At 46.8% G+C, this 24065-nt stretch overlaps 1 protein-coding gene across 2 annotated transcripts in view; it reads right to left on the minus strand.

Annotated features, from left to right (window-relative positions):
- Positions 1–6426: 6426 nt before the first annotated feature.
- LOC135825878 (uncharacterized) overlaps positions 6427–24065 on the minus strand; it is a 54080-nt gene continuing 36441 nt past the window's right edge. The window contains exons 4-7 of one of the 2 annotated variants that reach the window (XM_065338516.1): positions 10098–10373; positions 9422–9649; positions 8829–8996; positions 6427–7595 (exon numbers count right to left, since the gene is read on the minus strand). In XM_065338516.1, the coding sequence (XP_065194588.1) occupies positions 7342–7595; positions 8829–8996; positions 9422–9649; positions 10098–10373 (926 nt within the window). In that variant the 3' untranslated portion in view covers positions 6427–7341. Of the gene's footprint in view, positions 7596–8828; positions 8997–9421; positions 9707–10097; positions 10374–24065 lie in introns of both variants that reach the window. The other variant, XM_065338515.1, reaches the window with a different exon arrangement.

Raw genomic sequence — 24065 nt, forward strand, 5'->3', positions numbered from 1 at the left:
CAAATTTTGCAGGTAGGTTTCCTTTGGGGTGTAGATCGACATTCCAAAGCCCGCACAAAATCTTTTGAACGGAACCATGAAATTGGTATACCCCTCAATATTGGCCCAATATTGGCACGATTTATAGGCCAACAAACGAGCCACGGCACAGCGTGCAAGAACAAGCTACGAGAAAAACTCCATTAAGCCATCATTACCTCACCTTAGAAGAGTTCTTGTGGCAGCGCTTCTTAGCCACGCCACCATCCCAGAAGACGAGGGCAATCATCCCTTGACGCCACAAATGATCGTCTTGAAAATAGCCAAATTACAAGCGCTGATAAAACAGCGAGCTACGTCCTCAATTAGCAAACACTATACACCGGCAGATAGTAGAACACCTCTTCTAGCACTGAGCACATGTCCCCCATCATCCTTTTGGGGTTTTCTTGAAATAAACAATTTTGAATTGTTCCACTCGACCATTCTGAAATACGTCCAAACTCATACCTGCGCAGGAAAGCTCGCCCCTCCGCGACGTCTAGTCAGCAATTTCTACTCCAACACCACTCCCAACGCTGCAGAACAAACTGTATCGTTGACTCTGACAAGGAAAGGCAGCGGTGATCACTTGTCACTCCAAACGACAAGCTTCTCCTTGCACCACCAACATGTTTCGTTGCAACAGTTGATGCAAGAGTGACTGAATTTTTTCGGGTAGTTTTTGGATTTTACTGCAAGAGGACCTAGGAATGAAGAAATCACGTGGATCGTAACGTAGAATAATGCTTTCTGGTACACGACACAATGGACACGTCCACGATCGTTCCTGAGGCGCTATTCGAAACGGACCATGAGGGAGGAGGTAAGATGCATTATATTTCTTGCATGCTCTGCTCAGAACTGAGTTCTTCTCCAGTGTATGTTGTATTGCATTTTAATACATTGTGTTAATTTTTGCCCGTAAAAGAGGCTTGCACCCATTATAATAATAATAATAATAATTTGATCTCTTTAGTTCCGTATTTCCACTGATGATCGGAACGTGAAAATCGATTTTGGAAACACACAAAACCAAACCTTGAACAAATTGTCATGTTGCGTGGTGATGTCTGCGGCATTCATACTTTTCATTGCTATTAATAATAATTTGGAAAGAAAAATAAATAAATAATAATAATAAGGTTACTTTTCAACGGATTTTGTTTTCTGATTTAGCTCTCTTGCTATTACTGTACCTGCTTGTGTTAAGTCTCATTCTCGCAGATTAGTTGTATAATAGATTGTACATGCATCATTGTAGATTTGCTGTTCACAGTATTTCCCTCTTCTTTCTTTCTCTTTTCTCAGTCTCCCTTATTATATTTTCTCCACATACAACAGCAGTACTCCCCATGGTCTTAAATGACCCGGGATGCTGCATAATACAAACACAAAACCAATAAAGCCACCGCCATAATAATAAGACCTACTCCGAGTCTCCCCCCCCCCCACAAGTCTCTCCACTTCATATGGAAAACCAGGAAATCCGCCATATGAGCCGCAATCAGCGAAAACGACCCTTAGAGGTTTCGTTATTAATTCAAGAAAAAAGGTCGATTTGTGACGTTCAACGATTTTTTGATCGCGCTGCGAACAGCTTGACGCGTTCTTCTTGAACTATCATTAATTTTTGTTTCCCTATATCACATCGTGATACCTGATTATGTTCATTTTCTGAACGTGAGACATATAGTCGGAGGAGGTAGGCCCAATTCATCAGCAGGCTGCTTCGGCTTCTCGCTGTATTATCAGGTCTCCATCTTGTTCCTGTCTTCCCAATCTGTACTCTGCAGGTCTGTGCACTTCAGTGCTAATAATTTAAAACTAAAATTAAGGTCCTACCCCTGTAAGAGGGCAAAATTATGCTCCAATCTTTCGACTACCAAATTACGCCAATAATCATGCTGCCCTATTCCGCGTAGCCTCTTGCTTACAGCCAGCGATGCTCTACCCCTAGTCTACATGTTTGGTGCAGCCGTAATCTGTAAATACCTAGTTTGTTAGGACAAGAACACGCACTGTGGACCATGGTTTGTGGACAGTGTTATAGTACTACAATAGCAGTGCTACCGCCATAAACGTATTCCGTACCCACGAGCTTTGCAAAGCCGATATTTTGATAATGTACCGTGATACATGCACTGATGGTACCACCACTTCGTAGAATGCCTCCCTTTCATTTCTGTGCTCCTGTCCTTATTCTCGTCAGCTGTGTACTTCAGCAGTTCAATTCCGTGCTCCAGTCCTCATTAGTCTCGTGAGTTTGTGTACTCGTTTTGCAGTTTGTTTGGTTTATTTGAATTCGCACAATAACTTCAGCTATTCTCTCCTCCCTCTTCTGAGTTTGACTCTCCACCGGCCTTCTCTCCTCCCATCCCCGGCCTTACATTGTCTTGGGCCTCTGCAGCCCCCCCCCCTCCCCACCACCATCACCACCCTACGCACACACTACATTGTCACATGGCACAACTCAACCATTCGCTGCCCTGTTATTGAGCACTCCGGCTCCTTTGGTCTCGGGAATCCAAATATAATCAATCAATTAATCAATCAAACGATAGTTCAATGATTTTTTCTTTACACACCGACACTTACGCTTTATGTTATTCCATACCGGCTGTTGCGACGCAGCCCCAAGGGTTCCTAAATGTAGAAAACTGTTTTCTAGCACCCCTCTGTCTGTGGAGGTTTTCTCAAGATGACTCTAGTATAAGATAAAATGGTTAGTATCAAAAAGTATTCTTTCTAGACCAAAGAGTGGTATATTTGATAACATTTAATAACGATAGAAATTTTTACGATACTTCTCCAGACGTTTCGTTGTTCTGAACAACATCGTCAGTGGATAAAGAATGGAGGGCTTTGGGTGGTGGCACGGGTTAATAGGGAGTGATGGTGGTGAGATGAGGTGAGGTGAGAAGGTGAAGGTGGGAAATACATGTATCTAAGTTAATGGTGAAGGTTAGGTGCGGGTCGATACAGGTGGGAAGGGGTACACCCTTCGGGTAGAAGTGTAGGTTGGTAGAAGGTGTTGGTGTGCGTAGAAGGTGGAGTGGCGTAATGGAAGTGTCGGGTTGATAAATGTGGGAGAGAGTCTAGGTAGGGTGTGGATCAGCAATAGGTGTTGGTGTATGTGGTGGGTAGAATTGGCAAGAGGTGTGTGTGTGTGTGGGTGTGTGCGTGCGAAAAAGAGTAAGGTAGTGAGTATTGGTATGCGTGGAAGGAAGATGTGACAGAAGGTGTGCGCTATAGGCAAGGGGTGCAGGAATATTTTGAGGTGGTGGGTGTGACTAAAACAGGAGGTGATTCATCTAGTGATATATATAATATCAGCAATAGCAGCAGTATATACAAAGAGGTGTGTGTGTGTATGCGTGTGCGTTTGCAAGCTTTTTGGTAGTGTAGTGTGTTGGGGGGGGGGGGGGGAGAGCACCGGGTGCGGGTGTTCTTCTTCTATTGCGATCATTTTTGGATGGGTTGGCAGATAGTGGATGGTGGTAGGCAAGTTATGCCAAGAATCCAGTTCCCATATCTTCTTTTCTTCTGTTGATAGTTGGTTTCTTGTCGCGAATGGCATATGCCTCACGGATCCGGAGCCTCAGCTTATCCCTCTCCGTGAACTGAGCAATCTCGTACATAATCTCTGGGGTGGCGTTCGGGTGTTCCCTAGCGTAGTGCACACTGAATGCAGACTTCTTGTCATGAGATTTTGCAGCATTTGTGTGCTCTTGGGCCCGGGTGTGCACTTGCCTCCCAGTCGAGCCGACGTATCTCTCGTGACAAAGGTGGCATGTAGCTTCGTACACGGCAAATCTGCAGGTGCATTTCTTCCTGAACATAGGGCATTCGCGCATTCTGCATTTTTCCGGTTCTCCTTTTTTTTCTTCGTGAGTTCTTGGATGGTTGGGGGTCGAGGGTTAACGAGGCGTGCCGTTATGCCGTTTTTCTTAAGTGCCTGTCGTACTTGGCCGTTAACCTTGTCGGAGATGTACGGTATTCTAAATACCAGTTGTTTCCCTTTTGTTTGTTTACTTGTGTTTCTTCTTCGGGCTCGCGCTTTGATGATGTGTTCTGCAGAATAGCCGTTCCCTGCAAGTTTATCTGAGATGAGGCAACGGCCTCGGCAACGGCAACGGCGGAAGCGTAAGCTACTCTTTGGCGGAACCGACAAAAAAAGCGCATGTGTGACCGCGGCCTTATTCGTCTTTCACTTGTAATTTACCTCCTGCAATCCCGAACATAGTCCAACAGTAAAAGTCCCTTGTTTTCATGTCGATGCTCGACAAAAGCGGCTAGCTCGATCCCTTTGTGTTGACTGGCGCGCGCATGGCTCGCGAGCAGCACTGGCTGCACGCACTTGTCGCGTAAACTGCATGAGAGATTTCCAACGTCATAAAGAATGTGATTTCATTATCATTTCACAGGTCTTCGCCCTACATGGTCAGGGAAAGTTCCGGTTCGTAGGTGATCACTTCTATTCCAGACCAACGGGCGTTCAAGGCGAGTAGATCTACTAAATATCGCACTTGACAAAGGTGACTCTGAAATCTCGTGAGCCGTGGGCCACGCGACTTGGCATTCTTGCGTCACAAGGCACGTGATTTAACCGTGCATCTTGCAATAAAATTGAAAAACTACGCTCGGGCCTTCAGTCACTTTTGCATCAACAGTCGCACAAAAAATTATTGGTGGCGCAAGGAGAAGCTTGTCGTTTGGAGTGACAAGTGATCACCGCTGCTTTTCCTTGTCAGAGTCAACACTACACTTTGTGATGCGGCCTTGGGAGTAGTGTTGGAGTAGAAATTGCTGAGGAGACGTCGTGGAGGGGCGAGCTTTCCTGCGCAGGTATGACTTTGGCCGTATTTCAGCATGGTCGAGTGGAAAAATTCAAAAAAGTTTATTTCAAGAATACCCCAAAAGGAAGATGGGGGACATGTCCTCAGCGCTAGAAGAGGTGTTCTACTATCTGCCGGTGTATAGTTCTGGCGAATTGAGGACGTAGCTGGCTGTTTTGCCAGCGCTTGTAAATTGGCTATTTTCAAGACAATCATTTGTGGCGTCAGGGGGTGATGGACCTCGTCTTCTGGGATGCTGGCGTGGCTAAGCGGTACTGCTGCAGCAACTCTTCTAAGGTGAGGCAATGTTGGCTTGATGGAGTTTTGTTCATAGCTTGTTCGTATACGCTGGGGCGTGACTCGTTTCTAGACCCATAAATAATGTGATATTTCGGCCATTTTTGAGCGGTATGCAAGTTTCAAGGTTCCCTTCACAAACCTTTCAAGGGCTTTGCACAATCGATTCACACCCCAAAGGGAACATACCTGCAAATTTTGAGCGAAATCGGAGAGATCCACTTGCACACATACTTTGGTATTCTCAGACATGCTCTCTTAAGAGAGCATGTCTGCGAAAAGCAGAACACATGTGCAAGGAGATCTCTCAGATTTCGCTCAAATTTTGCAGGTAGGCTTGCTTTGGGATGTAGATCGACATTTCAAAGCCCGCGCAAAATCGTTTGAAGCGAACCATTGTATTGGCATGCCCCTCCATATTGGCCCACTATGGGCACGATGTAAGGGTTTACAAACTTGCCACGGCACAGCGTAGAAGAACAAGCTCCATCAAGCCAACATTACCTCACCTTAGAAGAGTTCTTGGGGCAGCACTACTTAGCCACGCTAGCATCCCAGAAGACGAGGGCAATAATCCCTTGACGCCACAAATGATCGTCTTGAAAATAGCCAAATTACAAGCGCTGATAAAACAGCGAGCTACGTCCTCAATCAGCAAACACTATACACCGAGAGATAGAAAAACACCTCTTCTAGCACTGAGGAAATGTCCCCCATCATCCTTTTGGTGTTGTGGTTTGGAGTGACAAGTGATCACCGCTACCATTTTTATCACACTTATCAATCGTCTTGGCGTCACGACATCGTGAAATATAAAAATAATTAAAATTAAAATTAAAGGTTTGTGTGGTTCTCTGTTGTTTACCTACAATCATTATTGAATATCCGTATCATGTCGCCACATTTGCCTGCTGGATGCTAGTCGGATGGGTGCCAATCTCCAGCCTTCGACCGAGTGCTGATGGATAATGCATGCATACCTGGAAATGATCCTGATAACTCAAAGCCGAAACAATCTCCATTTTGAATGGTGGGCAAAGAAGACTCGCACTTCTCACATACAGCTCTGGGCCAGTGATATTTCGTAGGAGTTGTTGATGCAAGACACATGCTCCCTAGGAAAGTGGTCCTCACATTTTCCTGAGTACAAAACTCCGATACTATACATAGGAATTTGGTAACACTAGCTGGGTCAGATAAGGGCCGAGGAAACCAGAGAGAAGTACCCCGAACACGTTCTCAATATTCATACCATCCACGTCACTAGTACCACTACTGTTATGCACATGTTTATAAAACAATCCATAACCACAGTGAACGGATATACTGATTATGCATACGAAATTTAGAGAGAAGTGCTACCAAAAAGAAACAAAGTGTGAATAAAATTCTAGCGACTTTTGAATCATAAAAATAAGCAAAAAATATACACCTGCTGCAAGTTTATAACGAACGAGCTGCAATTTGCTGCTATGCAATGGATTTACTGACAGGGATTAAATGCACAGGTGGGATATATAATGTCAATGGTAATTCTTCCGGTGATAAAGATATTGAGATTCGGTTACGAATCACCGTCAACATACATGTATAGCAAATTACTTCAAAAACCTCGCTCCGAACGGTTTAGCACTGAACTTACTTGTGAAAGTTACAAATGATATCCATACTGATGCGTGACATCAGGACACAAGAGCTGCAATGAATATTTGAGAGTATATCAGTGATAAATGCATGCGCTACTGGAGTTAGAGGCAGTGAGATATGAAGAAAAAACTCAGAAAGACTGCAACATTTCGCGTGCTTGCCATGAAAAAGTATACCATGATACAGTTTTGTGCAAAGAGAAAAAAGGCTGTATAAGTTACTAGTTATAATTAACTGTCCACCAAGGTAAGGAGTTAATAATTATAACATCAGATAGTGAGACAGCACACCACAAGACTGACAAGTATATTGAGACATTTAACGACATGACACTGATCTGACACTTCACCTGGCTTTATATTATCTCTGTACCTTTGTGGACTGTTAGTCATAGCTAGTAACTTAAAGGTCCTTTTTCTCTTTACATATTACTGTTGGCTCAACAACAGAGCTAAATGCTACTGTATCATTTGCATTTCGTTGAGGATATGTATCATTCGGTCAAAATTAAACATTCCTGAGCTGTGAAAAACATTTGGCGTTATTGGATGCTGAGATAAGTATGCTCTTCTTCTGTGGCCGGTCCCCCTTCCTCTGCACGCCCAGCTCCGCATCCGGCACGAAGAACATCATTCTCGCGCAAATTCACACAGCCATATGCATCATTCCTAGCCAGGATCCAGCTCTCGTACGCTTCATTGGTTTCCATACTAGTGCACGTGTTCTGAACCAAATCAAGTTCATCATCATGGGGAACAGATTGAGTTCTTACGTCCAGTTGGCAGGTAGTCAGCACTGAAAGACGAAAACATAATAATTATTGTCAGAACGATGGATACGTGGATGAGATACCAACTATGAACTTTGTGTCACCTTTCAGTAATGCAAATAGAGTTGCATGTTTTCACTCCCGTTGTACGGTTAACCTCAACTTTCTGAAAATCATGCACATTTCCGAATGTATAAGTGTGTGATTGAGTTCTACAAGCACACATGATGCCAAGTTGCCAGCGGTAAACAATATATCAGCACACGAAGCACAGAAGCCATATAATGTTTTCGACTAGGCCTTTCATTCCATTACTCTTCAGGTCGAATACAATGATGATTGACAAGGTACTAAGCAAGTACTTATAACCGGCACTTTTGGCGGGCAGAGCATTGACAAAAATAGCACTTGAAAAATAGCGCTAGTGGCACCCACTCTCACTTTACCATTCAAGCGAGTGCGCGCAACAAATCCCACCTTGCTGTGCTGGAGGCAATGTACATTGCCAAGCTGAAGCCTGAACTGTGCGTGCAAAAGAAGTATGTGCGAAAGTTGTCACTGTTTTGACATTGTAGTACCGTAGTCCCCACTGTTGTCTGATACTGGTAATATTCATTGACTCACTGTGTACTTGGCGCCACTAGCGCTATCTTTAAAGTGCTATTTGGTCTATGCTCTGACCGCTAAATATGCTGTTGGCGCCACTAGCGCTATTTTTAAAGTGCTATTATTGTCAATGCCTTGCTCGTCAAAAGTGTCGGTTATGAGGACTTGCTTACTACCTTGTCAATCATCATTGGATTCGACCTGAAGAGTAATGGAATGAAAGGCCTAGTCGAAATAATAATATGGCTTCTGTTCTTCGTGTGCTGATTTGCTTTCCTCCAACCAAAAATCTATTTAAGCAATATATCGCGAGACATTATTTTCATGATCGATGATGTATTATAAAGTTTATGATGGTATCTGCCCATGATGCACAATGCACTGAGGCCTGTAGGAATGCATGTATTATTGTTCCACACAGGAATTTCGAGTTAGAGAGGCCAGACTGAAGCGGTAACGTTATTATTTTTCGATTGTAAAGTATTTCTAAGAAACGTGTCCAGAACATCACTCTTGGAATTGTAAGATGAATGTTGTAGTACCATTTGGTAAAGTTTTGAAACCTCTGAATGTATCAATTTCGCTTTTTTCCAGAAAAGAAGGAAAAGGAACCCTATTACTATTCAGAAGCTCCAAATTTGGACGTTACGTACCAGGATCAGGTTTCGCGGGTGTCAACTTTAATTTCCATAGCAGGAAAACCGTCACAGCCAGCACCAGCAGTCCTGCGCCAGACCCTCCCGCAATTATCGCTGCAGATTTGGAGCCGCTTGCGCTAGCTTGGTAGCCACTGGTTGCGTCGACTTGATCAGTTGTTGGTGCTATGAAAAAAGGGAAAACATCACCAAGAACAGATTCTGGACAACATATAATCTTATAAGTATTTTTGTTGCGAGGAACCATATCGTTTTCTGGTGAAATGTAGATGTAGGTGACCAACATTTTCTTTACATACAGTGACTATTCTAGTACCTTTTTAGTAGCCAGATTCCCCTAACGGATATACCGAAAATACAGTTCCACCGAACATAACGTGTTATAGAGTAACCATAAAATCCAATCTGTTACAGGTAGAATCATAAAGAGAAGTTAACTCAATTGATATATGAGAACAGCAAGACGTATGAAGGAGGAGAATCGGTAACGTTCTTGGGTTTTGAACGATTCGAACGAAACGTTCCACCATCTATTGAGGGGTGAAATTCATGCCAACTCGAGGCTACACATGTGCAACAAATGTGCCAACCTTGATGCAACGTGGTGATGCGAGTGGAGGTCGATTGAGCACTGTCTCCATAGGCATTGCTTACATAGGTGGTGACATTATAGGTCATGCCTGGAGCCAGGCCAATCAAGGTAACATTTTCAGACGCGTTGCACACTGGTATCGTTGTCATATTCCCTGACATATCATTTGCAGGCCTTCCGTACACACAATACTGGAGTATGGGAAGGTTGTTGCCTTCTGTTCGGCCTATAAAAACAGTGATGGTAGTACTTGAGAGGACGTAATTGTCAGGCGATGTTGGCGCTAATAAAAACATATTCAGATCACGTATGTATCCGTAAATTGTTCATACGTTACATAGTATTTGCGGTCTGCATTAAAAAGGCCTGTTAATATTCCAATGCATTTTTGTGGAGAAGGAAATCTCCCATGGGATAATTGAGAAGAAATGTTTTTTTCTCTTCTTAACTTCTTCCCTTTGATCACTGCACCATCAACCAAATGAATTGGGCACACGGGTAACTAATCCCTTACCTGATTCAGCAATGCTTGACCTGAGAATCATGCAATTGACATAGGAACGTCATTTGGGGAAAGAGACCCTGCAAAAAGGAATGTGCGAGGTACAATACGAATCTCAAAAAATTCTTCACCCCTGTTCGTGGTCGGTGTTTGATGTAATGATATCCCCTACCTTTAGGCACTGTTCCAATGCTGACTACAGGGGACATGCTACTATTGTGTCCGATCGTAGTTTTGAAGAATGCTCTGACCCTGTACATAGTATTGGTTTCCAGGCCGGACAACACGATTGACTCGTTATTGTTACAAACTACAGTTGGTTTAGCCACAGTGTCATTTTTGTCGTACACAAAGCAGAATTCTGGTACCCAATCTCGTAGTATCTGTGGCTGCAATATGCGTGCATATATTCCAGTGTCCGTTGAGTTGACAGCTACGCCTGAGGGCGCTATAAAGCAGAGAACACAGTGAAGCACGCACAGAATACAGTGAAGCACGCACAGAATGCCACTGAACAATACATCTACATGTACATACATGGTTTTTCCCTTTGCGAATGATACCTTTATAACAGCGTGTTTCTGGCCGTGCTGCGGAGACCTCAGGCGGCAGATCCATCAACGCCCCATCATTGATTTCTTGATTTTAATTTCACGGATCCTCCAGAGGCAGACAGATGCCTATCGAAGGGAGTCTCCTAACTAAATATGGAAAATGAGACAGAATGTTCATAGGGGAGAAGAGGTAGAAGACTAGAATATAGAGTACAAAAGAGCACACCACCGGGAATCGAACCAGGGGCCTTGCTATTCGCGAGCAATGCTCTAACCAACTGAGCTACAGTATGACTCTTATCCACGGTGATGGTAAATCTATCCGTCTTCGATCAATTCGTATCTGGCTTGCATCATGCTGGCAACTCGGACCAATCAAGAGGGCCCTGGGCCATTCGCTTGATATCATGGGGAGCGCATCAAACTATGTCCACTGCGAGCAAATACAAATTGCAATTTCAAATTTGGACTTCACGGAGAATTTCAAAGTTGTTAGGAAATTAGAGGCTACATGCCACGTACTGCTCTTTTCTCTACGAAACTCAACACTTGCAAGTCAGATATGAAAGAAAGAAAAAATCATCAGTGAAAAATTCTCCGTGAAGTCCACATTTGAAATTGCAATTTGTATTTGCTCGCTTTGGACATAGTTTGATGCGCTCCCCATGATATCAAGCGAATGGCGGAGGGCCCTCTTGATTGATGTCAGTTTCCAGCATAATGCAAGCCAGATATGAATTGATCGAAGAAGGTTAGATTTACCATCACTGTGGATAAGAGTCATTCTGTAGCTCAGTTGGTTAGGTCATTGGTAGCGAATAGCAAGGCCCCTGCTTGGAGTCCCGGTGGTGTGACTGATGATTTTTTCTTTCTTTCATATCTGGCTTGCAAGTGTTGAGCTTCGGAGAGAAAAAGCAGTACGTGGCACGTGGTCTCTAATTTCCTAAAAACTTTGAAATTCTCCGTGAAGTCCAAATTTGAAATTGCAATTTGTATTATCCCGCAGTGGACATAGTTTGATGCGCTCCCCAGGATATCAAGCGAATGTCCCAGGGCCCTCTTGATTGGTGGGAGTTGCCAGCATGATGCAAGCCAGAAATGAATTGATCGCAGAAGGATAGATTTACCATCACTGTGGATAAGAGTCATACTGGAGCTGGGTTGGCTAGAGCATTGCTTGCGAATAGCAAGGCCCCTGGTTCAAGTCCCGGTGGTGTGACTGATGATTTTTTCTTTCTTTCATACCTGGCTTGCAAGTGTTGAGTTTCGGCGAGAAAAGAGCAGTACGTGGCATGTGGCCTCTATTTTCCTAACAACTTTGAAATTCTCCGGTAAGTACAAATTTTATATAAGCTATAAAGAGAACAAATTCTGCTGTCATCGCCACACTACAACAAAGTCATGAAGGTTTACCAAAATCGATTTTCTTGTCACAATCATCAGTGGAAAGCCGTGACTGAAGAATAACCATGTCAAATCAATAATTTATATACATTCAATAATGTGTTACAAGAAAAAAACAAAGTGCTAAAAATAGAATGATGGAAGGTGAGACAATAGAAGTAAAGTGAGAGCTAAGTGCAACAGGGGTGAGGAACTAATTGCAACGCCAGAACTGTGTAGTGAGACAAACAATCATTCTGTGCACCTACGAAAACAATCTTAACGCAACTACATGTTTCTTCTGATTTTTATTTCCATTGCTATCAGGTTCGGCCTCATTTCCTCTGTGCTGCGCTGACGAATCCACAAAGGACGAAACAGTTCTGTCGGCAGATTGAGTATTCCGCTCCTGCTCTTGTAGTAGTTGAGCACTCTTGCGTGGGGTAGTGCCTTTGCTGTTAGCGTTATGCAGAGCTCACTGACTTGTCAGTTTGAGCACTCTGGCAAGGTACGTTCGGACCTGATTGGAAATTTTTATTTCCATTGCTATCAGGTTTGGCCTCATTTCCTCTGTGCTGCGCTGACGAGTCCACAAAGGACGAAACAGTTCTGTCCGCAGATTTAGCATTTCGCTCCTGCTCTTGTAGCAGTTGAGCACTCTTGCGTGGGGTAGTGCCTTTGCTGTTTGCGTTATGCAGAGCTCACTGACCCCCCCCCCCATTTTTTGGAGCTTTTGAAGTCGGTTTGGAATTTTGGTGCTCTGATCCATCCTTGGTCAGATCGAGCAGTGCTGCTGACATGTACCATTACTGTTCCTTTCCGGTAGATGGCTACGGCCGAGAGTCTTTCCGGCCCTACCTTGATGCTTTGGCAGCCCAAATAAGGAGCCCTGACTGCATCAAGCAGGTTAATTTTGATCGTATCCGGGGACATTGCGTAGTAACTCTGGATAAGGAAGAGTGTCTCCAAAGGCTGCTGTCGGAGGGCTTGACCGTCAGAAACATTGCTGTGCAGGTACGTCCCTTTTATGGTGATGATGTTGTCCGGCTACATGTAATTGGGTGCCCCTTTGTCCTCGAGGATGCCACTTTGGTCACCATGCTAGAACCATTTATGAAAATTGTCCATGGACCATCACGGCAGAAAGTCCGCCTTGCAGAGGGGGTGGATGTGATGGTTGAGAGCGGGAGACGGTTCATACTCGGTACGCCCCTGAGGTCAATCCCCAGCACGCTAGTTGTACCAGAAATGAAAACAAGATTGCGCCTTTGGCACGAGGGACAAGAATCGACATGCTGGGAGTGTCACCAGCCGGGTCACAAATCCCGTAGCTGCCCACGCCGCCAGACATCCCGTGAGACCACTGTGATACAAAAAGAACTGACCAAAACATCAACAGCACCTGTTGAGGATAGCAATGGTACGTCAACAGTTGAACCTATTGAGCATAACAACGCTACGGTAGACTTGAACTCCAGTGAGCTCAAGCCCAGGGCAGGTCAGACAACCCCCGCCGTGCGTGGCAAGTCCAGGGCTGAGCACACTCCTACAGATGATACGGCACAAGAAGATGACGACAGTGATGGCTTCACACCAGCCCGTAGGCCGAAAAAGAAGAGTCAACAAACGGCCGACCAGAGACCAGGTAACCAAGCTGCAAATTGTGAGCTCCTGGATGATACCTTGAGTAGTGTTCTGCACCGGACAGGATCACATTACGAGGTTCTAGCCGACAACATTATTCAGGGAGCCAGGCAGGGAGCCGCTAACGCCCGCAGGCACAGCCAGGCGGCTAACGACACCTGCAGTCGCTAACAAGCCCCAACCTCGAACGTACGTACACCATTGCTACATAATGTATCCTCATTCAACAAAAATAATAGTCATGTATATTACATTGAAAATGATAGGAAATTTCACACACATTAGTTCTTCCTTTTCTCTACATCACTAAATCCCCTAGCATCATCTTTCATACCAATGAGCAACCGAAATCTGCGATCATGTACCAACCACGACACATCCCACTTGTCCTTAGGGTTCATGAACGTATGCAGTCTCCGCTTCAAGGTCCATGCTCTAACCGCACTGATCCCCAAGTACGACATCCTGTGTATAGCCGAAACATGGCTAAACAGCGCGATCTCTGACGGAGAAGTACAAATCCCAGGTTATAACCTTACCAGATGAGACCGCGAAAACAGGACTGGAGGTGGTGTATGTATCTACTACAAATCATCACTTCCCATCACGCCACAGCCAAATCTCCGCCTAGACGGCGTGGAAGCCGTCTGGATACTGCTGCGATCGAAGTCCCAGAAGCACCTGTTCGGATGTGTATATCGTCCCCCGCAGGAGCCTGTCGCGTACTGGACTCTCCTGGACTCTGCCTTCCATAGAGCGTCTCTGGTGACAACATCAATGACCGTTGTAGGAGACTTCAATGTGGACATGTTCCGAGGCCAGAGAATGGCGCAACGTCATCACCTTGAAGATGTCGCATCTGCTTACAGCCTCACAAACCACGTGCTGTCCCCGACAAGGATTACACCTCTCTGTCCCCAAGGTAGCACCATAGATTTAGTCCTTTCTACAGAGAACTCAGTGTCAACGTGCACGGTTGTTCCGTCCACCATAAGTGACCACTTTACCGTCCGTGCTACTATGACCTTTACTGTACAGACGAAGAAGTGCGTGCGTGCTCCACCAACACGTAAGCTGCACAAAATCGATATTCCGCTATTTCGCGAGGACCTTAAATATTGCTTTGCGCAAGACTTCCCCTCTGATGCCGATGTCGACACTTACTGGGAGCTCTGGCACGATCGGTTTATGACTGTGTTGGACACACATGCCCCGCTTGTACAAGGGGCAATGAAATCTGCAGAACCTGTGCCCTGGTCAAACCGCGACATTTATCAGCTGGACAAGAAGAAGAAAAGGTATCATCGCCTTTGGCTGGCCGACAAAGGAAATGTTCAACTCCACCAGCAGTACCGGAAGGTTCGAACTCAGGCAACGAACATGTATCGCCGTTGTAGGAATGAGTACTTCGCACGTCAATGCCAAGAACATTCCAGAAACCCCCGCCAGATTTGGAAAGTCATCAATACCGTCACCGGACGCGGGAAGCAGAAAACCGAACCAACCTGCAACATCGAAGAGGTAGCCAACGTGTTTCATGACATTGTGACGGATCCAAAGCGCCCATCATGCCTAGCCTCTCCCGTCGGCCCACTTCCATCGGATAGCCTGCACACGTTCCAGCCAGCCTCTTGTTCCGTAATCTACCGTCTACTAAGTCAAGTCAACCCTGCGAAAGCAACGGGCAGCGACGGTGTCCCAGGATTCCTCCTGAAGTCCGGTGCCGAGGTCCTCACACCATCTGTCACCACACTCTTCAACCTGTCACTGAAATCTGGTGCAGTGCCTGCTGGTTTCAAGTTGGCGGCTGTAAGCCCGCTGTTCAAGTCTGGGGATCCGTCTCAGCCGACAAACTATAGGCCAGTGTCGCTACTTCCGATTTTGTCAAAGTTGCTGGAAAAGCTGGTCCAGCGGCAGCTTGTACGGCACCTCGACCACACCGACGCTATCCCGGAAACTCAGTTTGCATTTCGCCGGCAGCACTCGACGGGTGATGCACTAGCCTTACTGGTTGATCAGCTGCAAATGGCTCGCGACAAGAAGGACTCCTCTGGAGTGTGCTTCCTTGACATGTCGAAGGCCTTCGACAAAGTGCGGCATGCAATTATGATCCAGGACTGCTTTGAAATTGGAGTTGGCGGTACGGTGATGAAATGGCTCGTTAGCTACCTTACAAACCGGACACAACAAGTCCGCATCGGTAGCGAACTGAGCAACATCACAGTATGCACTAGTGGAGTACCCCAGGGATCTGTATTGGGGCCCATCTTGTTCAATATATACACCCGAGCGGTAGCTGCAGTAGCTCACCCGACCCCTAGCATACAATTTGCTGACGATATTGCACTGTACCAAAGTGGTTCCAACACGGCAACTATTTCACTGGGACTCTCGTCATCCGTCACTGCGCTGGCCGACTGGCTCGAAAACCGCGGCCTGATATTGAATGAACGCAAAAGTCAAGTTCTGTCCATCTGTGGGAGGGATGCGCAAACCAGTATCGCTGTAAATTGCCATCAGACCCGCTTACCTGCTTGTACTGCGGCCAAGTACTTGGGTTTAACCATCACCGAGCAACTGACCTGGGACCATCATATCCACGATGTTACAGCGAAGGTGAACAGGAAAGTCGGAGCATTGTGGCGAGCCCGGCGATCCCTTTCCCAGAAGGCCAGGGTCCAATACCTAAAATCCGTTGTGATGCCCGACCTATTATATGGAAGTGTGGCATATAGCACGTCCCTCTCAGCTTTCGCTCTAGGGAAACTCCAACGTCTTCAGAACCGTGCCATCCGCGCTGTGTTCAGCCTACCACCCACATCTTCGGTAAGCCACCAAAGGGAGAGAATATCCCTCCGGAAAATCGAGGAGACACAACACCACCGACTCCTCGATCTCATCTGGCGCGGCCTGAACGGCCAATGTAGTACAGCGCTTTCAAAGCAGCTGAAGCCCGCAACCACGGCCCCAACTCGACATCAAGCCAACGCCGGGCTCATTCTCCCGCTGGCCACGACGAATACAGGCACTCGCCGACCGTTCTTCCGTGGACCTGCGCTGTGGAACACTCTGCCAGCCAGTGTACGTTCCTGCAAAGCCGTGGCCGATTTCGCAGCAGCCGTGTACCCGTACACTCTCAGGCCATAAACGTTTTTAAAAGAAGAGAAACAGTGACATGCCCCCCCCCCCCCCACACACACGGACAGTATGTATAGGCATATAACGAACGGTCTTTTCCTGTTAGCTCTGTTTGTCCAATACATGAGATAAAACGTCGTTCTTGTTGTTTTTCCTTCTACATGTAGCTGCTTCCAGCATGGTAAACGACAGTACCATGGCCTTTTCAGATTTTCATTGTACCTATTTGTAGTACCTCCCGGGATCAGTATTTTCCACTTGAAATAACATCCACCCCAATGCCTCATTCTTAGCATTCTTTTATTCGCTTCCATGTAATTGGGCTTATTGCCCGTTTGGTATTGCGAATTCAAATAAAAAACAACAACAACAACAACTGACTTGTCAGTTTGAGCACTCTGGCAAGGTACGTTCGGACCTGATTGGAAATTTTATTTCCATTGCTATCAGTTTCGGCCACATTTCCTCTGTGCTGCGCTGACGAGTCCACAAAGGACGAAACAGTTCTGTCCGCAGATTGAGTATTTCGCTCCTGCTCTTGTAGCAGTTGAGCACTCTTGCGTGGGGTAGTGCCTTTGCTGTTTACGTTATGCAGAGCTCACTGACTTGTGAGTTTGAGCACTCTGGCAGGGTACGTTCGGTCCTGATTGGAAATATTTATTTCCATTGCTATCAGGTTCGGCCTCATTTCCTCTGTGCTGCGCTGACGAGTCCACAAAGGACGAAACGGTTCTGTTTGCAGATTGAGTATTTCGCTCCTGCTCTTGTAGCAGTTGAGCACTCTTGCGTGGGGTAGTGCCTTTGCTGTTTGCGTTATGCAGAGCTCACTGACTTGTCAGTTTGAGCACTCTGGCAGTTTACGTTCGGACCTGATTGGAAATTTTTATTTCCATTGGTATCAGGTTCGGCCTCATTTCCTCTGTGCTGCGCTGACGAGTCCACAAAGGACGAAACAGTTCTGTCCGCAGATTGAGTATTTGGCTCCTGCTCTTGTAGCAGTTGAGCACTCTTGCGTGGGGTAGTGCCTTTGCTGTATGCGTTATGCAGAGCTCACTAACTTGTCAGTTTGAGCACTCTGGCAAGGTACGTTCGGACCTGATTGGAAATTTTTATTTCCATTGCTATCAGGTTCGGCCTCATTTCCTCTGTGCTGCGCTGACGAGTCCACAACGGACGAAACAGTTCTGTCCGCAGATTGAGTATTTCGCTCCAGCTCTTGTAGCAGTTGAGCACTCTTGCGTGGGGTAGTGCCTTTGCTGTTTGCGTTATGCAGAGCTCACTGGCTTGTCAGTTTGAGCACTCTGGCAAGGTACGTTCGGACCTGATTGGAAATTGTTATTTCCATTGCTATCAGGTTCGGCCTCATTTCCTCTGTGCTGCGCTGACGAGTCCACAAAGGACGAAACAGTTCTGTCCGCAGATTGAGTGTTTCTTCTGCTTACAAAGATCAGGCTTATGCAAACGAATACAAACAGCCTCCAGTACTTTCAACTGACTAGCGTACCGTGCACGACAGAGAACAGAAAAACTAAAATCATCATACACCTGCAGACACTTAGGGTGAGACAACAGATGAAGAAAAACGGCAGACTTCTTACGATCATAATCACCATCCGATTCCTCGTCTCCACCAACCGCAACCTCGTCCCCCGTCTCATCTTCCAACTCGTCCTCAGTGTCGTACTCCGTGTCATTCTCCTCATCACCACCGATCGGTCCCAGGCTCGCTTCACGTTGCTGAACCTCTGTTCGTTGACTCCTCCTTTGATCTTGATGGTAATTTGTTACCATTGTTGTTGTTTTCATTGTTGTTGTTCCTGTTGTTGCTAAATCTTCTGTTCCCAGTGTCTTCACCGGTGAGGAATCGGATGGTGATTGTGATCGTAAGAAGTCTGCCGTTTTTCTTCATCTGTTGTCTCACCCTAAGTGTCTGCAGGTGTATGGTGATTTTAGTTTTTCTGTTCTTTGTCGTGCACGGTTCGCTAGTCAGTTGAAAGTACTTGAGGCTGTTTGTATTCGTTTGCATAAGCCTGATCTTTGTAAGCAGAAGAAACATGTAGTTGCGTTAAGATTGTTTTCGTAGGTGCACAGCATGATTGTTTGTCTCACTACACAGTTCTAGCGTTGCAATTAGTTCCTCACCCCTGTTGCACTTAGCTCTCACTTTACTTTTATTGTCTCACCTTCCCTCATTCTATTTTTAGCACTTTGTTTTGTTCTTGTAACACATTATTGAATGTATATAAATTATTGATTTGGCATGGTTATTCTTCAGTCACGGCTTTCCACTGATGATTGTGACAAGAAAATCTATTTTTGTTAACCTTCATGACTTCGTTGTAGTGTGGCGATGACAGCATAACTTGTTCTCTTTATAGCTATTATAAAATTGTTGTCTCCGCGTCGATTATTTAAGTACAAATTTGAAATTATTATTATTATTATTTGCGTCCCACCCTCCTGTGTGGATTCACAGGAAGTGTGAGTTTCGAAGTCTGAAGAAAACCTTGAACGGTCTCTGCTGGGACGACGACTACACCATAGCTCAGTGGTTAGAGCATCGTTGGCTACAAGCGAGGGTCCCTGGTTCGAGTCCTGGTGGAGACAGTCAATTTTTGCTTCAGACTTTTCCCGTTTGTCTCTTTCCCTCAAACCAGTTAATATTATTATTTTTATTACACCTTCCAGTGGCTAAAGGTGAATCAGTGTCGGTATACATGAGGTACCTGGCGGATAATGCTGTAACAGTCCAACTAACTTCAGTAGTCATTCTTGGAATAAGCCATGATCCTTGCCATAATGCATTCTTATATACATGAACAAGCAATGATGGACATAACACCTAACAGCAGCAGCGTGATAATAGCAGGTGATAAGTGTATCCTATTCCTAGTGTTAGTAGTAACAGTGAATCTGTTACACCATTCCCCCCCCTCTCAACTGTCAGAACAGTACCAATTCGAAGGAACAGTTATGGTAACTAATGATCATGCATGGATATGTGGAATGCATGGTAGCCGAACACAACACTGATGAACTCAAGATCCAGTGCATGTCCTCTGCAAATAACGCCTGGCTGGCAGGGAAGCACTATCCTAATCATGCAGAATGCTACATTTCTATTGCAACACGTAGAAACTAGCAATACAACTGTGGCTGCCAATTAAATAGCAATTTTATGAAAAACGGTCCAGGTAGGTTTTCAGCGGAATAATAGCGTTTCCTGCTTCATCCATCAAGTATTCCTCCGGCTCCCAGGTGGCATCTCGGTAGCCCTTCCATTTCACTAGGTACTGCGTGCGCCGTCCTCTCTTCTTGTGCGACAACACCTTTTCGACAATGTACCGCGTATGGCCATCCGCATCGGTTAGGGGTGGAGGTGCCGGCTGAGTACGGCCCGGTATCTCATTGCCATGGTACAGCTTGAGGGCAGCAATATTGAACACTGGATGGGCCCGAATGATTCTTGGAAGAGCTAATCTGTACGCATTCGGGGCCACTTTCTTCTGCACCTTGAACGGCCCATACCACTTGAGCCTTAATTTGTGTGAAGGCCTGTCTCGTTCCTCGGGCGTCAGCAGGAAGTCCCTGAAGACCAACACCTCATCCCCCTCCTTCAGGGCGTCCTCCACCCGTCCTCGATCCACATACAATGATTGCCGGGCCTGCGCCGCCACGATGGCATCCTGTGCCTCACGTAGCGCCTCTACGCGGCCATCCAGCCATGACAGCGGACCATTCGTGTCCATGCCAGCTCCAGCTTTCTGCTTCGTCAATAAGCTCGAGGGAGTAACTGGATGGCATCCATGGTTGAGGAAAAATGGCGTGTTACCTGTTGACGCTTGATCGGCATTGTTGATCGCAAACTCACATAGCGATAGGAGTTCATCCCAATTGTTTTGCCTATGGTTGACGAAAGCTCTTAGCGTATCCTCAATGACACGGTTCACACGCTCAGTCATGCCATCGGTCTGCGGGTGGTTGGCCGTGCTCATTTTTAGCTCCACGCCAAGAATACTGAAAACCTCCTGTAAGAACGCCGACGTGAATCGCGGTTCTCGATCACAAACTATCGTTTTGCTCAAGCCATGGGCAGCAAACACATGATCCACGTACAATCGGGCTGCCTCCTTAGAGTCAACATGAACAGTCGTCGGGATCAGGTGCACATACTTCGTCAGACGGTCCACAAAGGTTAGAATGGCGCTATGTCCTCGGCAGGTCAGCGGCAGTGCCATGATGAAATCCATGCTGATGTCTGTCCAGGGCTGTTCGGGGACTGGAAGGGACTGCAACAGTCCTGCCTTGGTCTGGCTACCCTTTACGCGTTGGCACCGGTCGCAAGATGTAACGAAGTCCTTCACAGTACTTCTCATGCCTGGCCAATAGAAGTATCTGCTCAGCTTCAGGTAGGTCCTGTCTCTCCCCGGATGGCCGGCCGTCAGGCAATCATGATTCTGTTTGAGCAGTTGCAGCCGTACCGGACCGCGAGGAATGCAGAGGCGAGCATCGCCCGATGTTACTAGGTACAGCCGCCGGTCCACACTGTTCCAGACGTATCGCTCATGCATGGCGTCTTCGCTGCAAGCCATCAGGCGCTTGATTACTGGCGAAAGCTCTGGGTCACTATCATACCCTGCTGAGATCTGATTCGCAATTCCTTGATTCACATCCAGAGAGAACTCGATTCCATTCAGTTCCAAGTCTGGTCGACGTGACAACGGGTCTGCTATGTTACACTTCCCTGGCTTGTGATGTACCGTGTAGTCATAGTCGGCCAGGAACTCAATCCATCGAGCCTCTCTCTTGGTTAAGTTTGGTTTGGTCCTGAGGTAGACAACTCCCATGTTGTCGGTGTAGAGTTGAAAGTGGCGAAATAGGTAGACTCGCCAGCACTGCAGGGCGTACACTACAGCCAAAGTTTCTCGCTCGGCGGCCGTGTAATTCCGTTCGGCAGAAGACAGCTTTCGGCTCACGTAAGCCACAGGATGCCAGGACTGGTCCTCTGCTTGCTGCGTTAAGACTCCTGCCACAGCAAAGTCACTTGCGTCAGTCTCAACGCGGAAATCCTGACTGACGTTTGCTAGTCGCAACACTGGTGCATCCAGCAGAGCAGACTTCAATCGCTCAAATGCCTCCTGTCGAGTCTGATTCCACTCGAAGCGCACATGTTTCCCTGTCAGTTCCTCCAGGGGTTTGGAGATGGCCGAGAAATGGTTAATGAACCTTCGAAAGTAATTAGCGAATCCCAGAAACTGTCTTACGTGCGTGACCGTCGTCGGGACAGGCCAGTTATGCACGGCCTTGATCTTCTCTGGATCTGGAGAAATGCATTGGCCGTCTATCCGGTGCCCGAGAAACAGAACGTCTGTCCGGCCGAATTCACATTTAGACGGTTTGCAATATAGCTCATTCCTCCTGAGGGCGTTTAAGATGGTTCTGACATGATCGAGGTGCTCCTCCCATGATTTGCTGAATATGAGGATATCGTCTAGAAACACCACAACGAATTTACGCAGGTATGGCTGGAGGACACTGTTCATCAAGGTTTGGAATGTTGCCGGGGCATTTGTTAGGCCGAAACCCATCACTGTGAACTGAAAGTGACCGAATGGGGTATTTATTGCTGTCTTCGGAATATCTGTTTCTTCTATTCGAATCTGATTGTAACCGGACCTCAGATCTAGCTTGGTGAAATACGCACTGCCTTGGACGGTATCAAAGAGGTCGTCAATATTCGGTAGGCATGCCTTGTTCTTAATGGTTATGCGGTTTAGCTCACGCCAGTCGCATACCATTCGAAGTGTTCCATCCGCCTTCTTTACGAAGAACACAGGGGCTCCGTATGGGGATTTGCTGGGCTGGATGAATCCTCTACGGAGCAGCTCGGTGAGCTGAGCTTGAAGCTCATCCATCTCTGGTTTTGGTAAACGATATGCTCTACGAGATGGCGGTTTAGCTCCTTCTTCCGTTTTTATCTCGTGATCTGCGCCTCTTCTGGGTGGCAGCTTGTTTGGAAGCTCATCGGGAAAGACGTCCCCGAACTCCTTCAGCAGGTCCTTGAAATCCTTCTGATCCTCCCTACCCGGACTATCCACCGTCTGTGGCTCGTCCGGATCTGCTGTCACATACGCTAGGATTCCTTCTGCGCCACCTCTCATTGCATGCCTAGCCTGCTTCCCTGAGATGAGAAACGTCTCGATCGGTGGGTTGGATTTGTCCGTGCCATCACTTTCACTCGGTTGACAGATGATGGATCCACCCTCCAGCTTGATTTCATTGGTACGAAAATTGATCTGTGGGTTCGTCCGGGTCAGCCATGGTTTGCCGAGGATCACGTCATACCGCGTCATAGGGAATACTAGGAACTGTTGGTGCTCGCTAAAGTCGCCGACTACGGTCTTCAAGCTGTCCGTTTTCGTAATAGGCTGTGAGCGGACCGATCCATCACCAAGTGTGACGTTCAGGACGTCGCTACCGGTTGTTGTGGAGATGTTGTGCTTCTTGACAAGGTCAGTTGAAATGAAGTCGTGGGTTGACCCAGAATCCAGTAGCATGGTAACGCGACGTCCATTTATCTTGCCCTGGACGCGCATTAGGTCGTGTTCGTTGTCGGCGGAAATGCTCCCTGTGCTGGCGGTTACTTCATTAGGCCGGCCAACAGTATCAGGTGACGAATGCTTGACAGGCGAGGCTTGAATTTCGGTCTCCTCGAGGCGTGGTTCCTCATTTGCTAAGGGGCTGAATTTGTTCTGAACTTTGATTCGTGGCCTATTCCTGGGTGCTCTCGTGTTCGCCAGTAGTCGCACTCCCTTCCTTACTGGCGTCCATCGTTTAAAGAAGGCTTGCTTGTGGCGTTCCTCCCTCCTTCTGGACAGAATCTGGCAATATGGCCGGGTTTCCTGCAGGTGAAACACAGCCTTGAACGACCCTCTGGCTCCCTGGTTTCTCTCCCACCGGATGGTGTTGGTTGGCTTGACCAGGGTCCAGGCTGGCGCCTCTGATGCCCTGGTGCGCGCACTGCCTTGGCGTAGCTTGCTTGGGCTAGCCGCATCGACTGGTCTGCTGAGACCGCAGCTCGTATGGCTTGGGCCAAATGTTGCGGATGCTCCCTAAGTACCTCACCGCTTAGGCCCTGAGCCAGCCCACGCGTGAACAAGATAGCTCTGGAGTGGTCATCAAGCTCGGGAACTTGTAAGCTAAGCCGCGAAAATTTGTTGATGTATTCGTCAAGAGTCTCATCTTGGTGAAGAGCGAATAAGTCGATGCGCGCCTGTTCCCTGTCATAAACCGGGCCGTACACTTCTCCCAGCTTGCTCTTCAGGTCTGGCCAGTCGGAAAACAGCGTGCTTGCCTCCTGAGAGGCGATAAACCAAAGACGAGCGTTGCCCTCCAGAAAACTCGCCGCGTAGCTCAAGCGC

This window comes from Sycon ciliatum, chromosome 10 (assembly GCF_964019385.1).
Source record: "Sycon ciliatum chromosome 10, ocSycCili1.1, whole genome shotgun sequence".
Taxonomy (NCBI): Eukaryota; Metazoa; Porifera; class Calcarea; order Leucosolenida; family Sycettidae; genus Sycon; species Sycon ciliatum.